This window comes from Pleurodeles waltl, chromosome 1_1, assembly GCF_031143425.1.
Source record: "Pleurodeles waltl isolate 20211129_DDA chromosome 1_1, aPleWal1.hap1.20221129, whole genome shotgun sequence".
NCBI classification, from domain to species: Eukaryota; Metazoa; Chordata; class Amphibia; order Caudata; family Salamandridae; genus Pleurodeles; species Pleurodeles waltl.
In genome coordinates this window covers 729,391,143-729,408,581 of record NC_090436.1, presented here as the reverse complement: position 1 = coordinate 729,408,581, position 17,439 = coordinate 729,391,143, and the positions used below count along the sequence as shown (strand labels likewise).

General features: G+C 45.4%; 1 protein-coding gene across 1 annotated transcript in view; it reads right to left on the bottom strand.

The window, feature by feature from the left end:
• Window positions 1-17,439, bottom strand: part of SPTLC1 (serine palmitoyltransferase long chain base subunit 1) — a 324,879-nt gene that overhangs the window by 17,022 nt on the left and 290,418 nt on the right. Inside the window, exon 13 of the mRNA XM_069227382.1 lies at window positions 59-176. Coding sequence (XP_069083483.1) covers window positions 59-176 — 118 coding nt within the window. The remainder of the gene's footprint in view (window positions 1-58; window positions 177-17,439) is intronic.

Sequence of the window (17,439 nt, the reverse complement as noted above, 5' to 3'; positions counted from 1 at the left end):
TCAGTTTACTATTTTTAAAAAACTGTACTCTGACTTAGCAAATACCAACTGTACTTACAAAATCTACAATCCCCTGAAGTAATTTGACATCTTTCTCCCGAGATCCACTGCTCTTGTTCAGCTGCAAGTGTAATGCTGGGGAAAGGTTCTCACCTACAACTTTCAGACCAGAGATCCTGAAAAAAGGACAATAGGTTTACTGTGGATATATAGATAAGAACATTTAAACAGGTTGCTATTGGTTAGCTAAAACGTATTAACAGAAGGGCAAGAACAAAAATGCGATGACTCCCAGTAAAGGTCTTTATAGTGGATACTGTATTTGCAGATTTCTCAAGTTCTGAATTGCCCTACGGGCCAAACTGGATCCGGAACCTTTCCAATAACTGCTCCTGTGGGCCAACATGAGGTGCTATTGGACTCCGCAGTGATACTGCACGAACTCCATAGCCATATGTAGATATCACCCCTAAACACTGCTGTCAGTTTTCTTACCAACTCTTTAATGCAATCAGATGTGGATCAGTCATCACACTCTGGAAACATGATAGTATGTCCAAACCTAACCTAGGACCTTTTCAGAAAAAGTCTACTTCACAGAACCCAGAGCCAGGAGGACAGTGAGGAATCAGAGGTTAGGGTACCCACCAGAAACCGAGCTACCAGAGGAAAGTAAATGGTTCTCCAAATGAATATTTCGAACTGCAGATTACTTACATTTTGAAGACATCAAAGCAGGACCTCCCAAAAGGTAGAGTGTCTGAAGGCTGGCCTTTACACCAAGAGATCCTGCAGAACTGAGTGGGCAATAGTGCCTGGTGAAGATGCTGACGAAAACCCATGTGGTTGCCAAGCAGATGTACAACACTGGACGTCGTATTGCCAGTGCTATGGTGGCTTCCGTGGCTCTGTAAGAAAGAGCCTGAAGGCCCTCAGGATGTACGTTTCTGGCAAGGGCATAGCATGTTTTTATACAGAGGACAACACATTTGGACAAGGTCTGCTTTTGAACAACCCTTCCTTTCTTAGCATGAACAAAGCCAAGGAAAAGGTGGGCAAGGACAAAGGATAGACTGTCCCATGTAGAAGGGTAACACCACTTTCTGTAGAAAAGAAGCAAGACTCCGTAGCCTCAACTGTCAGGGAAGAATGTGGTATACAAAGGTTGCACTAACCACTTGTAACACACTGACATGACACACAGAAGTACTAACACTGAGCAGTAAAATGTTAATGGTCAGCAGATTCACGAACAATTGAGTATAAGTTTGAAGGGCATGCACATCAAGAAGGTAAGGACAAGTTAAGACTCTACTGAGGCATAAAAGGTGCACGAGGGAGCACATAACTAAGCCCTTTTATAAATAAGTTGTATTGAACACTAAAGTTTGGTCTTGGAAATGCAGAAAGACCAAGAGTGGTGACTAATAACAGTCAACAGTGCCTACAGCCCACAGCAGACCCTTCCCAAGGAGTGACAGAATAAACATTAGACCATTGTATCACTTGGCCTAAAGAGTACCATCCCAGGCCATGAACTTCACCCAACCAGAATAAACAGATTTGGTGGATAGATGCCAAGCTCAAGGATAACATCAATTACCCAATCTGGGGCAATCAAGATGAATTGGGATAGGACTCCTACTGAACTTTTTCAGAACACTGGGCACAAGAGGTAGAGGAGGGGAGGCAGAGGATGGAAGGCATACAGGAGTCCAGGGCCCCCCTGCAGGGGAATATGTCTCGCAATTAGCCTTGAGGAGGAATGTTCAGCCAACATTAAGCGCAACACTGCATGTTCTTGGCAAAAAAGATCTACCACACTGGGCGATGAAGCCTTGAACAACCGCCTGGTGTAGGTGCCATTCTTAAGCCCACCAGGCAGTGTCTGATTAGCTTTTCTGTCCCGACAATGAGAAAGCCCAATGGATGGTTGGCTTCAAAAAGATCCTCCTAAAGGTCAAGCCACATCTAAATGTCAGAACCTCCTGGTCAGGTGCCCACAACACCAAACTACCCTGTAGTACTACTTGGCAGGCCTGTTGACCATCAGGACTTGAATCAACTTCCCCCTGATGGATAGGAGAAGGGCCTTTAGGGCTATCAATATGGCAGAAAACTCCAATAGATTCATATAGCGATTCTGCTACAACCTGGGATCAAAGTCTCCTTTTAACTTCCACGTCCACCTGACGAGTGACCCATCCCAGAGAGCATGCATCAGTTCATACTGTGAGCTCTGGGTGGGGTAGGAAGGTCAGTCTGTTACAGGTCAAGTTACCTCTTCTGAAATACAGATGTCCAAGAAGCAACCTCATACTGGGCCCGCTGCAGGCAAAGGTTCCACAGCAGAGCCTACATGTGCCAATGGGCATGAGGGACCAGTAGGATGCATGAGGCTGGGAAGATTCACCAGAGGGAGACTGAATCACTGGGAGTATGACGTGAATGTCCCAGGCTTGCATAGAAATTGCAAAGTCCTTCAAAGCCATTGTGTCCAACATCGCCAATATAAAGGGGAATCCTTTGTGTCTGCTTTAGATGGGATTTCTTCTCTTTGATAACAGTTGTCTGTAGGTGGTCAGCAACTGTCTGCAGAGTCCCTCTTCAAGAGCCAGTCACTAATCTAGGAATACTGCTATCACTGCCTTTACCTTTGTAAACACCACATCTGCTGAGGCCAAAGGGCAGGACGATAAAGCAAAACGTTACTTACCCTGTAAGCATCTGTTCAAGGTATGTACAGGGAGTGCAGAATTATTAGGCAAGTTGTATTTTTGAGGATTAATTTTATTATTGAACAACAACCATGTTCTCAATGAACCCAAAAAACTCATTAATATCAAAGCTGAATATTTTTGGAAGTAGTTTTTAGTTTGTTTTTAGTTTTAGCTATGTTAGGGGGATATCTGTGTGTGCAGGTGACTATCACTGTGCATAATTATTAGGCAACTTACCAAAAAAATATATATACCCAGTTCAATTATTTATTATTACCAGTGAAACAAATATAACATCTCAACATTCACAAATATACATTTCTGACATTCAAAAACAAAACAAAAACAAATCAGTGACCAATATAGCCACCTTTCTTTGCAAGGACACTCAAAAGCCTGCCATCCATGGATTCTGTCAGTGTTTTGATCTGTTCACCATCAACATTGCGTGCAGCAGCAACCACAGCCTCCCAGACACTGTTCAGAGAGGTGTACTGTTTTCCCTCCTTGTAAATCTCACATTTGATGATGGACCACAGGTTCTCAATGGGGTTCAGATCAGGTGAACAAGGAGGCCATGTCATTAGATTTCCTTCTTTTATACCCTTTCTTGCCAGCCACGCTGTGGAGTACTTGGACGCGTGTGATGGAGCATTGTCCTGCATGAAAATCATGTTTTTCTTGAAGGATGCAGACTTCTTCCTGTACCACTGCTTGAAGAAGGTGTCTTCCAGGAACTGGCAGTAGGACTGGGAGTTGAGCTTGACTCCATCCTCAACCCGAAAAGGCCCCACAAGCTCATCTTTGATGATACCAGCCCAAACCAGTACTCCACCTCCACCTTGCTGGCGTCTGAGTCGGACTGGAGCTCTCTGCCCTTTACCAATCCAGCCACGGGCCCATCCATCTGGCCCATCAAGACTCACTCTCATTTCATCAGTCCATAAAACCTTAGAAAAATCAGTCTTGAGATATTTCTTGGCCCAGTCTTGACGTTTCAGCTTGTGTGTCTTGTTCAGTGGTGGTCGTCTTTCAGCCTTTCTTACCTTGGCCATGTCTCTGAGTATTGCACACCTTGTGCTTTTGGGCACTCCAGTGATGTTGCAGCTCTGAAATATGGCCAAACTGGTGGCAAGTGGCATCGTGGCAGCTGCACGCTTGACTTTTCTCAGTTCATGGGCAGTTATTTTGCGCCTTGGTTTTTCGACACGCTTCTTGCGACCCTGTTGACTATTTTGAATGAAACGCTTGATTGTTCGATGATCACGCTTCAGAAGCTTTGCAATTTTAAGAGTGCTGCATCCCTCTGCAAGATATCTCACTATTTTTGACTTTTCTGAGCCTGTCAAGTCCTTCTTTTGACCCATTTTGCCAAAGGAAAGGAAGTTGCCTAATAATTATGCACACCTGATATAGGGTGTTGATGTCATTAGACCACACCCCTTCTCATTACAGAGATGCACATCACCTAATATGCTTAATTGGTAGTAGGCTTTCGAGCCTATACAGCTTGGAGTAAGACAACATGCATAAAGAGGATGATGTGGTCAAAATACTCATTTGCCTAATAATTCTGCACTCCCTGTAGTGCTTTAGATTCACATACGCTGCCAGCTCCTGCAATTTAGTGTTGGGTTCAGAGTGTTGCAAGTTCTTTTTCTTCGAAGAAGCATTTTTAAGTCATGGGATCGAGTGACTCCTCCTCCCTGGCGATACTGCACATGGGCATTGAGTCCTTTGTTAGACTGTTTTTCCCCTTAGGTGGGTGAGAAAAGGAGTGTAGATGAAGTATAGAGAAAAGAGATGTCCATGCAAATGTATCTACATATATAAAAACATAAAGCAACTAAAATGGCCACTAGCATCTGGGGAGGAGGGAGGGCGCATTTGACTCGACAGCACTACATGCCACAAACAGATGCTTACAGGGTAAATAACATTTTCCATTCAATGGCATGTGCGGCTGTAGATACACATGCTCTGCATAGAATGTAAAGCAGTCCCTCTGTGAAAGCAGTGGCTAGCCTGTGAGGGTTGCAGGTGAGTGGAAAAGTGTTCGGTACTACTTATCCTACACTAGCTTGCTGACGTGCAGATACATCAGCGCAATAATGTTTTGTAAATGTACGTGGTGTAGATCATGTAGCTGCTTTACAAATGTCAGCTATGGGTATGTTTCCAAGGAAACCCATAGTGGCTCCCTTCTTCCTGGTAGTGTGGGCTCCGGGAGTGACCAGAAGTTGTTGTTTTGCTTTGGCATAACAAGTCTGAATACATGTAACTATCCACCTAGTTATACTGCTTTTGAATATTGGCTTGCCTTTGTGTGGCGATGAAAAAGCTATAAAACTCTGCTTAGTTTTTCTGAACTCTTTTGTTCTATTAATGTAGAACATTAATGCACGCTTAACATCTAGAGTGTGAAGAGCTCTTTTAGCAACTGAGTCAGGCTGCGGAATGAAGACTGGTAACTCAATTGATTGATTAACATGGAATTGAGAGACCACCTTAGGAAGGAACTTCGGGTTGGTGCGAAGAACCAGTTTGTATTTATGAATCTGAAAGAATAGTTTTTCTAAGGTTAGTGCCTGGTGCTCACTAACATGCCCGAGAGATGTGATAGCAACCAAAAAGGCCACTTTCCATGAGAAGTACTGAAAAGGACATGAGTGAAGTGGCTCAAATGGAGGACTCAGAAGTCTAGTGAGGAAAATACTGGGGTTCCATGATGGTGCAGGGGGCATTCTTGGTGGAATCAACCATTTAAAACATTCCATGAATGCTTTAATCACCAGAATCCTGAAGAGGGATTTGTGTTGTCTGTTTTGTAAGTATGCAGCTATAGCGGTGAGATTTACACAAATGGAGGGGAGTAAGCTAAATTAGCTTTTTGGAAATTAAGCAAGTAACAGATAATGTCTTGGACAGTAACTTTGATGGAATTAATTTGTCTGGGTTGACAGCAGCAAACAAATAATTTCCACTTTGCAGCATAACATGCTCTGGTAGTGGGTTTTTCGAGCTTCCCTATGGACGTCCATGCACTCTGCAGACAGATTTAGGTAACCAAACTATGATCTCAGAGGCCATATCGAAAGGTTGAGCGATTTGGGGTCTGGGTGTCTTACCTGACCATGGTTTTGAGTGAGAAGGTCTGGCTTGTTGGGAAGCTTCTTGTGGGGGGACTACTGAGAAATTCAGTAGTGTGATGAAGAAGCGCTGCCTTACCCACACTGGAACTACAAGAATCATCTTAAGAGATGTTTGCCTGATCCACCAAACTAGAAATGGAGAGGAGCAAAAGCATAGGCAAATTTCCTTGATAAGTTGATCCATGGAAAACTGCGTTTGGACTGAGTGTGTTGGTACCTGGGGGTGACGTTTAGGCATTTTGTGTATTCTGCTGTGGCGAATAGATCTGAGATCTATTTGTGGTGTTCCCCATTTTCTAAAGTAACTTTGAACAACTTGTGGATGGAGTTACCATTAGTGGACTTGTTGCAGCGACCTGCTGTGCATGTCTGCAAAGTCATTGTCTGTTCCCGGGAGATATTCCGCCACTATATGTCTGTGACGGTGGAGAGCCCATTTCCATATTGACAGAACTGTGGCAATTGGAGTGACCTTGGCCCCCGTTTCTGAAGGTAATACATTGCTGTTATATTGTCTGTGCACACTGGGGCAACTTTGTAAGAGGTGATGAATACATGCTTTCAGGGCTAGAAATACCACCTGAAGCTCCAGGAAATGTAGGTGCAGCGACTGCTGATGAGAATCCCAGAGACCTTGGACTGACAGGTTCTGAAGGTGAGCGCCCCAGCCTGTATGTGTTAAGTCTGTTGTGGGAGTGATCTGAGGAACAGAGTCTAGAAAAGGCTGCCCCTTTCAGAGATTGATGGTGTTCCACCATTGCAGAGTATGGTCGTCCAACAACACTAGACCTTCCCATTGACCCTGTGACTGAGTCCACTGACAAGACAGACATTGCTGAAGAGGACCCATGTGGAGTCTGGCATGGGTAACGATGGCAATACATGAGGCCATCATCCCTAATAGGCACATTATGGTCCTGACGGTGTATGAACAATTCTCTTGAAACAAGGGAAGGAGAAACTGAAAGTTGCAAACACGTTCTGGATTGAGGTATGTAATTCCTAATTCTGCTCCTAGATACGGCTGTATCTGAAGAGGATGAATGTGGCATTTGAGGAAGAGGAGTGTACAAGCTAGGTTGTGCAAGAGGTTCACTGTCATCTGAGTATGGCGTTGGCATCGTGACAACGTGTTGCCTTTGATGAGAGAGTCGTCTAGATAAGGGAATATGTGAACATTTTGTCTTCTGAGGTATGCTGCTACTACTGCTAAGCACTTTGTGAATACCCTGGGACTGTGGTGACTCTGAAGGGTAGGACCGTGAATTGATAGTGTTTTCCTGCAATCATGAATCTGAGTTATTTGCGGTGGGCAGATTGAATGGGGATATGGAAGGAGGCGTCCTTCAGATATAGTTGCCTTTTTGTAGAAGTGGAATAACATCCTGAAAAGTGACCGTGCAAAAGTGTTTGGATAGAAAATAATGGTTTAAATGCCTCAGGTCAGGAATTGGCCTGAGAGCACGGTCCTTTTTGAGAATGAGGAAGTATAAAAGTTACTGTACTGAACTGGCTTGATGGCACCTTTGAGGAGAAGGGATTGTACTCTCTTGTTTGGAAAGGAGAAGGTGCTCTTTCAAGAGCTTGTGAGATCGAGGGGGAATGTTTGGAGGGGGCAGTAACGAACTCCAGACAGTAGCCATGATGGATAATGGATATGACCCCCTGGTCTGAAGTGATGTTGGCCCACTGTGTTTAGAAATGCTGAAATTGCCAACCCTCGGGGGGGTTGAGAAGGTGTAAGTAGTCACTGTTTTGCTGTTGAGATCAAAGCATGGGTGTTGGTGGTCCTACCTCTATCGCTTGTGTTATTACCTCTGTAGGTGCCGCTATAGAAACCTTGTAGGCTGTCTGGCCTGAGATGTGGCGGCCCATAAGGTGGTTGGGTTTGTAACCATCTTGAAATATGGGGCGACGAAAAGTACCTCTTTCTGAGTGAGATAGTAAATCACTGTATCTGTGTCTTTCTTTAGTTTTTCAAGGGTGAAGTCCACTTGAGGGCCGAAAAAGTGCACCTCATCGGCGGCATATTTAAAACTGCTTGTCGTACCTCAGGGTTAAATCCTGAGCACCTAAGCCAGGCATGTCTTCTAACTAAAATGGCGCTGTTGATATCTCATACAGCAGTGTTTGCAGCATCTAGGCATTATTACTAATTGTCTGCCCTTTAGTGACAATTTGCTGTCCCCTTTTACGGTGCTCATCTGGTAGATATTGGAGGAGCTCCTTTATTTAATTCCAGTGTGCACGATTATATCTCACAAGTAAAGCTTGAGAGTTGGTGATACACCAGGGATTGGCTGCTTGCACAGCCATTCCTTTACCTGTGACATCAATCTTTCTACTCTCCCTATCTGGGGGAGGACAGCCCCTTGTGGCTTGGCTATTGGCTCATTTACATGTGGTAGTAGCCACAATAGAATAAGTGGAAACTGAGTTTATGAATAGATCTATCTATCATCTGAGAGTGCAGCCTTATTTTTTTAATAAACTCTAGGGATGATAACTCTAGAGCAAACTGGTCTCTTGAATATGTGGTTAGCATGGTGTAGCATGCCAGGGAGCATGGGGAGGAACTGAAGATCCCTATGTGTTGATGTTAGAGTGTCAAATGAAAGTCTTGTTCAATCGGGTCCCTGTGAAGGTCAATGCTATGAGAGGCGACTGCTCTAGCAAGAACCTGTTGGTAGGATGTAGTATCCTCTGGCAGTGAAGATTGTGCGGGGTATAGATCAGGATCCGTAAAGATCATAGGATCTGGGCCTTGGCGAGTGTGACATAAGTCTCCCCCAGTGAATAATGGTGAAGCCTGTGGTGTAACGTCTGTTGCAGTAGGAGAGGTGGGTAAATGAGGAGGGGTTGAAGGTGGAGTAGAGGTAGGTGGTGCGGGTACTGAAGGAGAAGAGGGGAGGAGGAGGAGAAGGAGGAAAGGGCTTGTGAATGGAGGAAAGGGATTGTGAATGGAGGTAGCTGTTTCCTTGGTGTTCTTTGGAGGCGATGTGTCCAGAGCCTCCTGGAAAGATAATTTTATCTTGAAGGTAATTGGGGGGAGAAGGGGATGCAGAGTAAGGCACTCTGTACCCTCTTGGATATGTAGGCAGTGGTGACGAGTGTCTATAACCTCTAAAATGGGTTAAGCTGGAGATAGAGTGGCTGAAGATTGATTGGAGTCTTTCAGTTCCGAAGTAGTTGAATCTCTGGTTTTCGGCACAGAAGTTTTAGATCGGTGCCCTTTTGTTGGTACTGAAGCTGAGGTGGTTGTTGTTCGGCTCAGTGCTGACGGGGTCAGTGCCGAGGTGGAAGGAGACCGCTGTCTCAAACCGAAGATGTGGAGGTCGACGACAAAGAATCTGACTTTGTCTTGGTGATTTTCGGTGCCCAGCTGGAAGATGGGGCATCCAAGCCAGTTATTTTGGTTCAGACCAGGGCTCGAAGGCAGTGGCTGTCCGGCGATCTCGGTTAGTGTCTCTGGGAAGTCTTTGAGGGGCCAGAGGGGGCAACAGTACTCACAGGTTGTACTGGTGTGACGTCTTGACTTTCAATGTTTGACTGGATGTCAGAGTCGTGGATGGAGAAGGGATCCTCTTGTTCCGGCTCCTCCTTGGCGTGTTCCTCCCTGAAGATGTCCGAAGTGTCTTCCGGAGTCTTGTATGCAATCTATAGTCGTTGAGCCCGGAGGTCCCAAAGCGTCTTTTTTGGCCATAAGCATCTGCAGGCGTCGTAGATGGCTTCTTGATGGTCAGGGGTGAGTCACAGGTTAAACACCAGATGGTGGTCGATGTGCAGGAATTTGGAGTGGCACCGAGGACAGAATCTAAACTGCGTTCATTCCATCAGCAGAGCATGCTGGTCGGTGCCACACTGTGAGGTAGGCTCAAATGGGCGAAGACACCCCAAAGGATGTTCGGTCAGTTCCTAGACTGACGGAGTGAGATGATCACGACAGTAAGAAAGCGCGATCATACACTGTCAATTTTAGGAAAGATGGAAGAAAGGTTTCCAAACCGAAGTGAAAGGAGAACGAAGTGAAGACACATACATCCGAATCTGACGAAGGAGAGAAAACAATCTAACAAAGGAATCTATGCCCATGTGCAGTATCACTAAGAAGGAGGATTCACTAGATCCTGTGACTCGAAAATGCTTCTTTGAAGAAAACAACTTGCAACACTCCGAACCCAACACAGGCAGGAGCACGCAGAGCATGTGTACCTACAACCATAAATGCCATTGAACATGAGTGTTCCAACTTCTCCATGAAGTGGAGAACTCATCTGTAGGACTGCAGGACAGACACATGAAAGCAAGCATCCTGCAAGTCCAAAGACATCAGTTAGTCCGCTAAATACAGGACAGTGAAGACCTGGGCCGGATCACATCTTGAACTTGTACTTCTGAAGGAAGGAAGATGCTCTGAAGCCACAGTCTTTTTTGGACAGCAAAATGTTGAGGAGAAACACTGTGACCCTCTGTGCCTCAGGAGCTCTGGGAGAAACACTGACCTTCTGTGCCTCAGGAGCTCTATGTCCCCTTTGGTCCGCAGTTATTGAACTTCCTGGGCAAGGATAGAGGCGTGATCTGCTGAAACAAAAATAGGTAAAACCAAAGGAAGTGGACAGTATGCCAGTCAAGCATGTAAAAATGAATTGTGTGCCCTGAATGACCACGGAAGGGAGAATCAAAGCTGCAGTCGTAGGAGGCAATAAAGAGAAGAGGACTGCTGACATAGCTGGTGATCACAGGCTACATGGCACTACATCCTCTGAAGCCACAAAGAGGATATAGGAGCTGCAAGAGCTACCTTTTGCGACAGGTGAGTGTATCCGATGAACTGATGAAATTGACAGGCATGGGATAGCAAGCCTAAAAAGGGGGTCATTACCCAGCTATCTTTCAAGTGCGCTAATGGAAAATCATCTTTGTTGCCAAAAAAAAACATGGAGCCATCAAATGGCATGTCTAAAAGTGACGCCTCCAGGTCCCCAGAAAATCCTTCTAACTTCAGGCTTTTGTTGGCTCCAGATCTGAAACAGGCAACAGAGGTAGACAGGGAGCAGGTGCCAATGACAGAGCAGGCAAGACTAGCAGAGCCTTCGGAGATGGTGCGGAGGTACGGGCCGATACCAGCTATGAGCCCAAAGGGAGCAGAAATGTGACTGCATTCCCGTGATTCAATGGGGGAAAAACATTCTAGAGGGAACCAGCATGGTCTGAAAAAATTGTACATTGGCTTCCTTAAAGACTCCACTTGCTACAGGGTAAATGGCAGCCCTGGGAATTTGTGGCTTTCTGGGACCAGGTTGGGGATGGGCTCAGAGACAGATGAGAGGGTTGGAGTTATGTTTTTCAAGCACCAATTCCATTACTTCTTCCTGGAGCAGGGGTGGTTGTGAGAACAGTCCTGCTTGGACTTCTTTGTGTCTATAGTGGGATTTTTCCTTAGACTTTGCCTTCAAGTAACCTAACATGACAATGACTTGGAGAAGGACTGGAACAAAGAGCGGCCCTGCAATGGTGCAGGAGCGAGTCTGCAGCTTGAAGCATGGGCTGCCCAGTTTCTTGTGCTCAGAAATGCAGTTTTACCTCCCACTCAGTGATGGCGTTTGGGTGCATCAATATGCTTTTCTCACAGAAATCGGAGTCATGCTTGGATCCTAGACACCAAAGCAAGACTTTGTGACGATCTGTGACCAGCGTCTGCTTCCTGCAGCCACAATGGTTCTATCCAGTGTTCTTCTGGGGAGGCATTTTCCCTAGCACAGTAAACTGAAGAGGACAATTTTGGGGTGAGTAAACCACAGAAAGAAATGTTGGGAGTGGCGCTCTGGATCTCTCTTGACAGGTGTGGAAAGAAAGGCACTGCACTATCTCCTTGCCATCAGTTCTAGAGGCAGTGCATTGCTTCTGCTGAGTTTCATTACACCACGTTTTGGAGTGCAATTCTTAGAAATGTTCCAGATCCGGCCTGGAAGGATTTCAAAATGTGTAGAACATGCAGTTGGAAGTGTCCATCAGAAAAGTACAATGCAACCACAAGATTAACAGACGATAAAGGAGAGGTTCTGAGAAAGATTATAGTCTGTTGTTCACTATCTTGGCAGCTGAGCCGTTAGACACTTTGTAAACAGCTGAAATGTTAAAACCATACATCAAATAAACTAGCAAAAAACATCGTAAGAACAAAGAGTGAGGTGTCACGATATATAGAAGTAATTTTGCCTGCCTGTTTAGTTGTTTTCTCAAGCCTGGTCTGTGTCCTCACCACCTGAATGGCGCTCATAACTGCATTAACTTAAAAGTTCTAGGCTCTCAGAAGAATACATATAAACATCACCTTATGTCATGCACTGAGGCATTATTTATTCCATGTATACATGAAGAATCCGCTTGTTGACCTTGTGACTGTCATTGGCCATTGAAGGGAACATGCTACTTCCTCACAAAAAACACCTTGTTACTTTCATCATTGTTGAGTGTGGAGCAAGGCCACAACTTATAAGAGGTGAAGTGTTGAGTTGATCACCAGGCCCTCCCATTCCTCAGCAGTCTCAGTGTGCAGTTTCTTTTCGCAACTTTCCATGCTACGAGCGCAGAGTCACAAAGAACACTGACTGACTACTGGTGTGTGGAAGTAGGGTCCTGAAAAGGAAAATGGGTGGAGACGAGAGGTCAACCCTTTTTTCTGTACACCTTGCCACAATTCTTTTCCAATGGGTGATGTATACTGTGTCTTGGTGGAGGGATGCCATGCTGCCAAAATAACATTACAGTCTTCAGGCAGAAGGTCAAAATCTGTCAACTGTTGCTGCTCAATCTTCAAAGCATGAAGGTGAAGCATTGACAGGTTGAGTTGAGATCCTCCCAAAGGGGCAGTCTGATCAGCGGTCAGATGGACATACTCAATAGCTCGTGATATCAGACTCTCCTAGACCAGTCCGGAGCCACAAGGATGACTTGGGCCCGATTGTTCCTAATCTTCCAGAGAACTGTAGGCAGGAGTGCTAGTAGCAGAAAAGCGCACAGAAGGCTGCAGCCCTACTTGAGCCAAAAATGGTCTCCGAGCGAGAGCAGCCTTGGAAATTCCAGGGCACCGAAGGGCTGACATTGTTCGTTCTCGGCAGTGGCAAACCGATCTAACCAAGGCTCTCCCCACTGTTTAAAGAGACATTGCACCACGTCTGTTTGGAGATGCCATTCATGATCCACTAGGCATCTTCGGCTGATTGTTTGCTCTGGTGTTCAGATAGATCATCAGGTGTTGAATCACCATGGAAAGGACCCCGACGATCCAGCCAAGTCCAGAGGCACAGGGCCCCTTGATAGAGGGTCCACGACCCCACCCTACCCAGTTTCAGTACAACACGGCGGTTGTGTGTGAACACTTGCATTAGCCTTCCCTTGATGGAGGATAGAAAGGCATTGATTGCCAAACTGAACACACAGCTCAAAAAGGTTGCTACGGAGTCCGGATTCCGCAGAGACCAGAGTCCTCTGATCTCCACGACCACCCCATTCCAAGAGTGACATCTGTCACTACTGTCAGGACTTGCTTGGGGAAGGGGAAAGAATCTGCCCCTGACCCAATCTCGGTCCGTCAACCGCCACTGCAGATCTTTTGAAGTGCACTCTGAGATGTGGACCACTATGGGGAGATTTCCCTGAAGCTGCACCCACTAGAAAAAAAAAAGCCTACTGCAGAGCCTGTATATGCCAACAAGCATGTGTCACTAGCAGGAGGCCATGAGGCCCAGCAGACTCAGTCAGTCTCACTGAAACCCAGGCTAGAGGCTGAAATATCGGTGTCATAGCTTGAATAACCTGGACTTGCTTTTCGGGAGGATAAGCCCAAACCTGCACTGTGTCCAAAACAGCTCAGATGAAAGGAAGCATCTGAGAAGAGAACAGGTGTCACTTTGGCATGTTGATAGCGAACCCAAGATGGTGCAGGAAGTCCGCTGTAGTCTGGAGGTGGAAGGCGACCACCTGGGGGAAGCTCACCTTCAACAGCCAGTCGCTGAAATAGGGGAAGACTGGTCCTGCCTATATCCACAGATGAGCTGCATCCACTTTCATCGTCTTAGGGATCACACAAGGGGCACTGGTAAGGCCAAAAAGGAGCACAGTAAATTGAAAGTGGTCATGGCCTACAGTGAAATGCAGGTAACACCTGGATGGGCAGGCAGGACAGATGTGGAAATGGGCACCCTGCAAGTCCAACTGTACCATTCAATCTCCAAGGTCCAGGGTAGGCAGGACTTGAGCCAGTGTGAGCTTTTTTAATTTCTCCTTTTTCAGGGAGAAATTGAGAGAGCGCAGGGCTAGGACAGGATGAAGGCATCTGTCCTTCTTGGACAGTAGAAAGTAGTGGTAATAACAACCATAACCTATTTCTGATGCCTGAAACCTCGCTATAGCTCCCTTGGCCAAGAGAGCTGCCACTTCCTAGTGGTGTAATAAGAGATGATCCTCCGTCAGACTGTTGCAACTCGGTGGGACGGATGGCGTGGCAGTCAAACTGAAGGGAGTAGGCCCTTTGGATAATCTGGATAACACAGCAGTCAAATTTTATCGACTTCCACTGGATGCCTATGATGGTTGGAGGGCAAACTAAAGAGGCTTGGAGGCTGCAGCTGCCAGGGGTATAGAGGACTGGCCGGACCTCTGGCCACAGAACCCAAGAGGTCTCTAGGTACTGCATCTTCAGCCACGCAAGGGTTGGGAAGCCTGCGGGCCATAGTGGCTGAGTGGTTGGAAACATGGCTGGAAGTCCCTTACGTGGCTATGAAAGGAATGAAAGGTGGACTGAGTTGGTGAGGGGCCATGGAAACGACATGCCCGAAGCCCTGCTGTTCTTGAAGCACTCCTATACTGACTCCACCTTTATTTATTTATTAAGTTCATTCGGTCTAGAAATCTAGTCCATTTAAAATAATAATAACAATCATACTTAAAAAAGGATGTAATAAAAACATGGTAACAATGTAAAACCAATAGACGTCAAAACAGTGTAACAATAAGAACAACAAGACAAAGCATTTCATCAAATATATATAAATACAATAAAATAAAACATGAATAAATATAGTAAAAAAGGGGACAGAGCTAAAAACTGAAATATAAGACTTTTTGTCTGGAGGACTAGTATGCACAACCAAAAGACAAAAAAGACAGAAGATAGTCTGATTGGACTAAAAGACGACATTATCAGAGTACCAATCAAAGAAAACAACAGGATAACTATATGAGAAGGCTATATAGGCTTGTGCAGTCTTGGTAGTCATAGGGAAGGCAACAAATTCATAATGGAAATTTCCAACTAAAAACAATACAAAAAGGATAAAAAAAGAAGATTAAAATCCTTCTGAAAACAAGTATAGAAATGGCTCAGGAGCCTTTGGGTGCAATGAACTTGCGACGGATGTACCAGGCCTCCGATAAATATTTGGTAACTGGAATGGCAACCCTGGGAGAAGAATCATGCGTACAGATTCTAATGGCTGTTACTCTGTCCTGAAATGACATGTTTTTACAGAGGGGAATAATCCACCTCTTTCTTGGTGTCTTGTACAAAGGGCAGAAGAATAATACATGCTCTGATGTTTCTTTGCAAAGTTGACAGAAGATACACCTATCATTTGTAGCGATGTTAGATGGCCAATGGGCCGTGAAACCATTGGTAGGCAATGTGCCATATCTTAACTGCAGGTATAGAGCACGGGCATACGGAGGGATAGGGAGGTTCAGGAAAATCTCAGCCCAGGGTTCATGCTTAATTTGGAGAAAATCCATAGTTAACCTACCCGCCCTCTTTTGGTGCAGGGAATCTTCGTTAACTTTCTCCCAATATCTGTTCGTAACAAATCTCCTAGCCTTGTCAGGGATTTGATCCGGGTGATTCCAATAATGGGGAAGACCCATTTTGTCCCAGGCAATTTTCATCTCTTTCAGCCAAGGGATTCTCTCCAATGCCTTAGGGGCGGCTATCAACTCTCTTATAGCCAGCCTATATGGTTCTAGTTCAGCAGATTTCCATAGACGAATCCAATAGGAAAGGGGTCTTAAGGCCGCTATAGTTTTAATGCCATTTAAACCAAGGTCAAGCCTTAAAGGGGTCATTGGAGTGCCCGTACCTAGCCTGGACACCTGCCTAAGGAAGATATTTTCCTTAGTTTGCAGAATGTCCAGGTTTTTATGGGACCCCCAAAGTTCCGCTCCATATAGGGCTGCTGCTCTGATTTGAACATTATAAATCTCCGCAAGAATGTTCAGAGGGGGGCTCGGTGCCTTTCTAGATCTGCGGACTAAGGCCCCACCTCTTTGGCTTATGATCAGAGCCCCCTTGTCAATGGCTGCCTTCCATTTGCCCGATGTAGATAATCTGAAACCCAAATAATCAAACTCTTCAACTTTCTCCAATGGGGTCGAATTCATCTCAATATTAGTACGCAGTCGTTTTTTAGAGGTAGTGAATATCATAAATTTAGTTTTCTTAATGTTTACATCTAAACCATAATCACTACAGTAAGCACAGAACTGGTTAATTAGGTGTTGAATTCCCATTGGCGATTTTGATAGTAGGATCGTATCATCTGCATAAAGCAGGCAGGGGATTTTTTTCCCACCTAGTTTTGGAGAATCGTTTATGCAGTTCTCTAGGTAGTGGATGCAATTATTAATGTAGAGCAGAAAAAGAGTAGGTGCCAAAACACAACCTTGTCTAACTCCTTTTTTGATAGCTACAGGGTCAGTCAGCTCGCCCCCTTGTCCACACCTGATTTGGGCAAAGGTATTTTGGTGCAACTGGGCTATGAGTTTCAGGAGGCCAAAAGGCACTCCCATGTTTAATAATGTTGACCACAGCAGATTCCTGGGGATCAGGTCAAATGCGGCTCTTAGGTCTATAAAGACCACGTAAAGGTTACCCCCCCCCAGGTCGACATTCTTCCATTTTATTGACATAAATCTTAGAGCTTGGTCAACTGTGCTCACAGCGGGTCTGAAGCCCGCTTGTAAATCAGAAAGGGCTTCAGACTCAATAATCCATTCCTCAAGGTGGGACAGAAGATGTTTCGCATACATTTTTTGGAAGTTATCGAGGAGACTAATTGGACGGTAGTTAGCCGGAATGTTTGGATTTCCTTTTTTGAAGATCGGTACAATTTCTGCCCCTTTCCAAGTAGATGGAACTGGAGCGCCTGCTGCAATAGTATTGCAGATAAAATTGAGGTAGGGAGCCCATATATCAGGTCTAGATTTGTATAGATCACCTGGAATTTTATCTGGGCCAGGAGCCTTCCCCCATTTCAGGGAGTCTATTGCAGCTCTAGTTTCGGAAAGAGAAAAAGAAATTGGAATGATCTCTTGGTTTGTTGAATCATTGGGGGGCCACAGAGAAACATCTGGTGGACCTCCATAAAGTTGCCCAAAAAGCTCTACCCAAGTTGCTGAGAGGATTGTAGAGCCAGGCGCGGCTGGAGAGTCACTGTCATTATCGGCTATTAGTTTCCAAAACTTGGAAGTATTATTGGATGAGGCTGAAACCAGGATAGTGGCCCATCTGGCCTCCT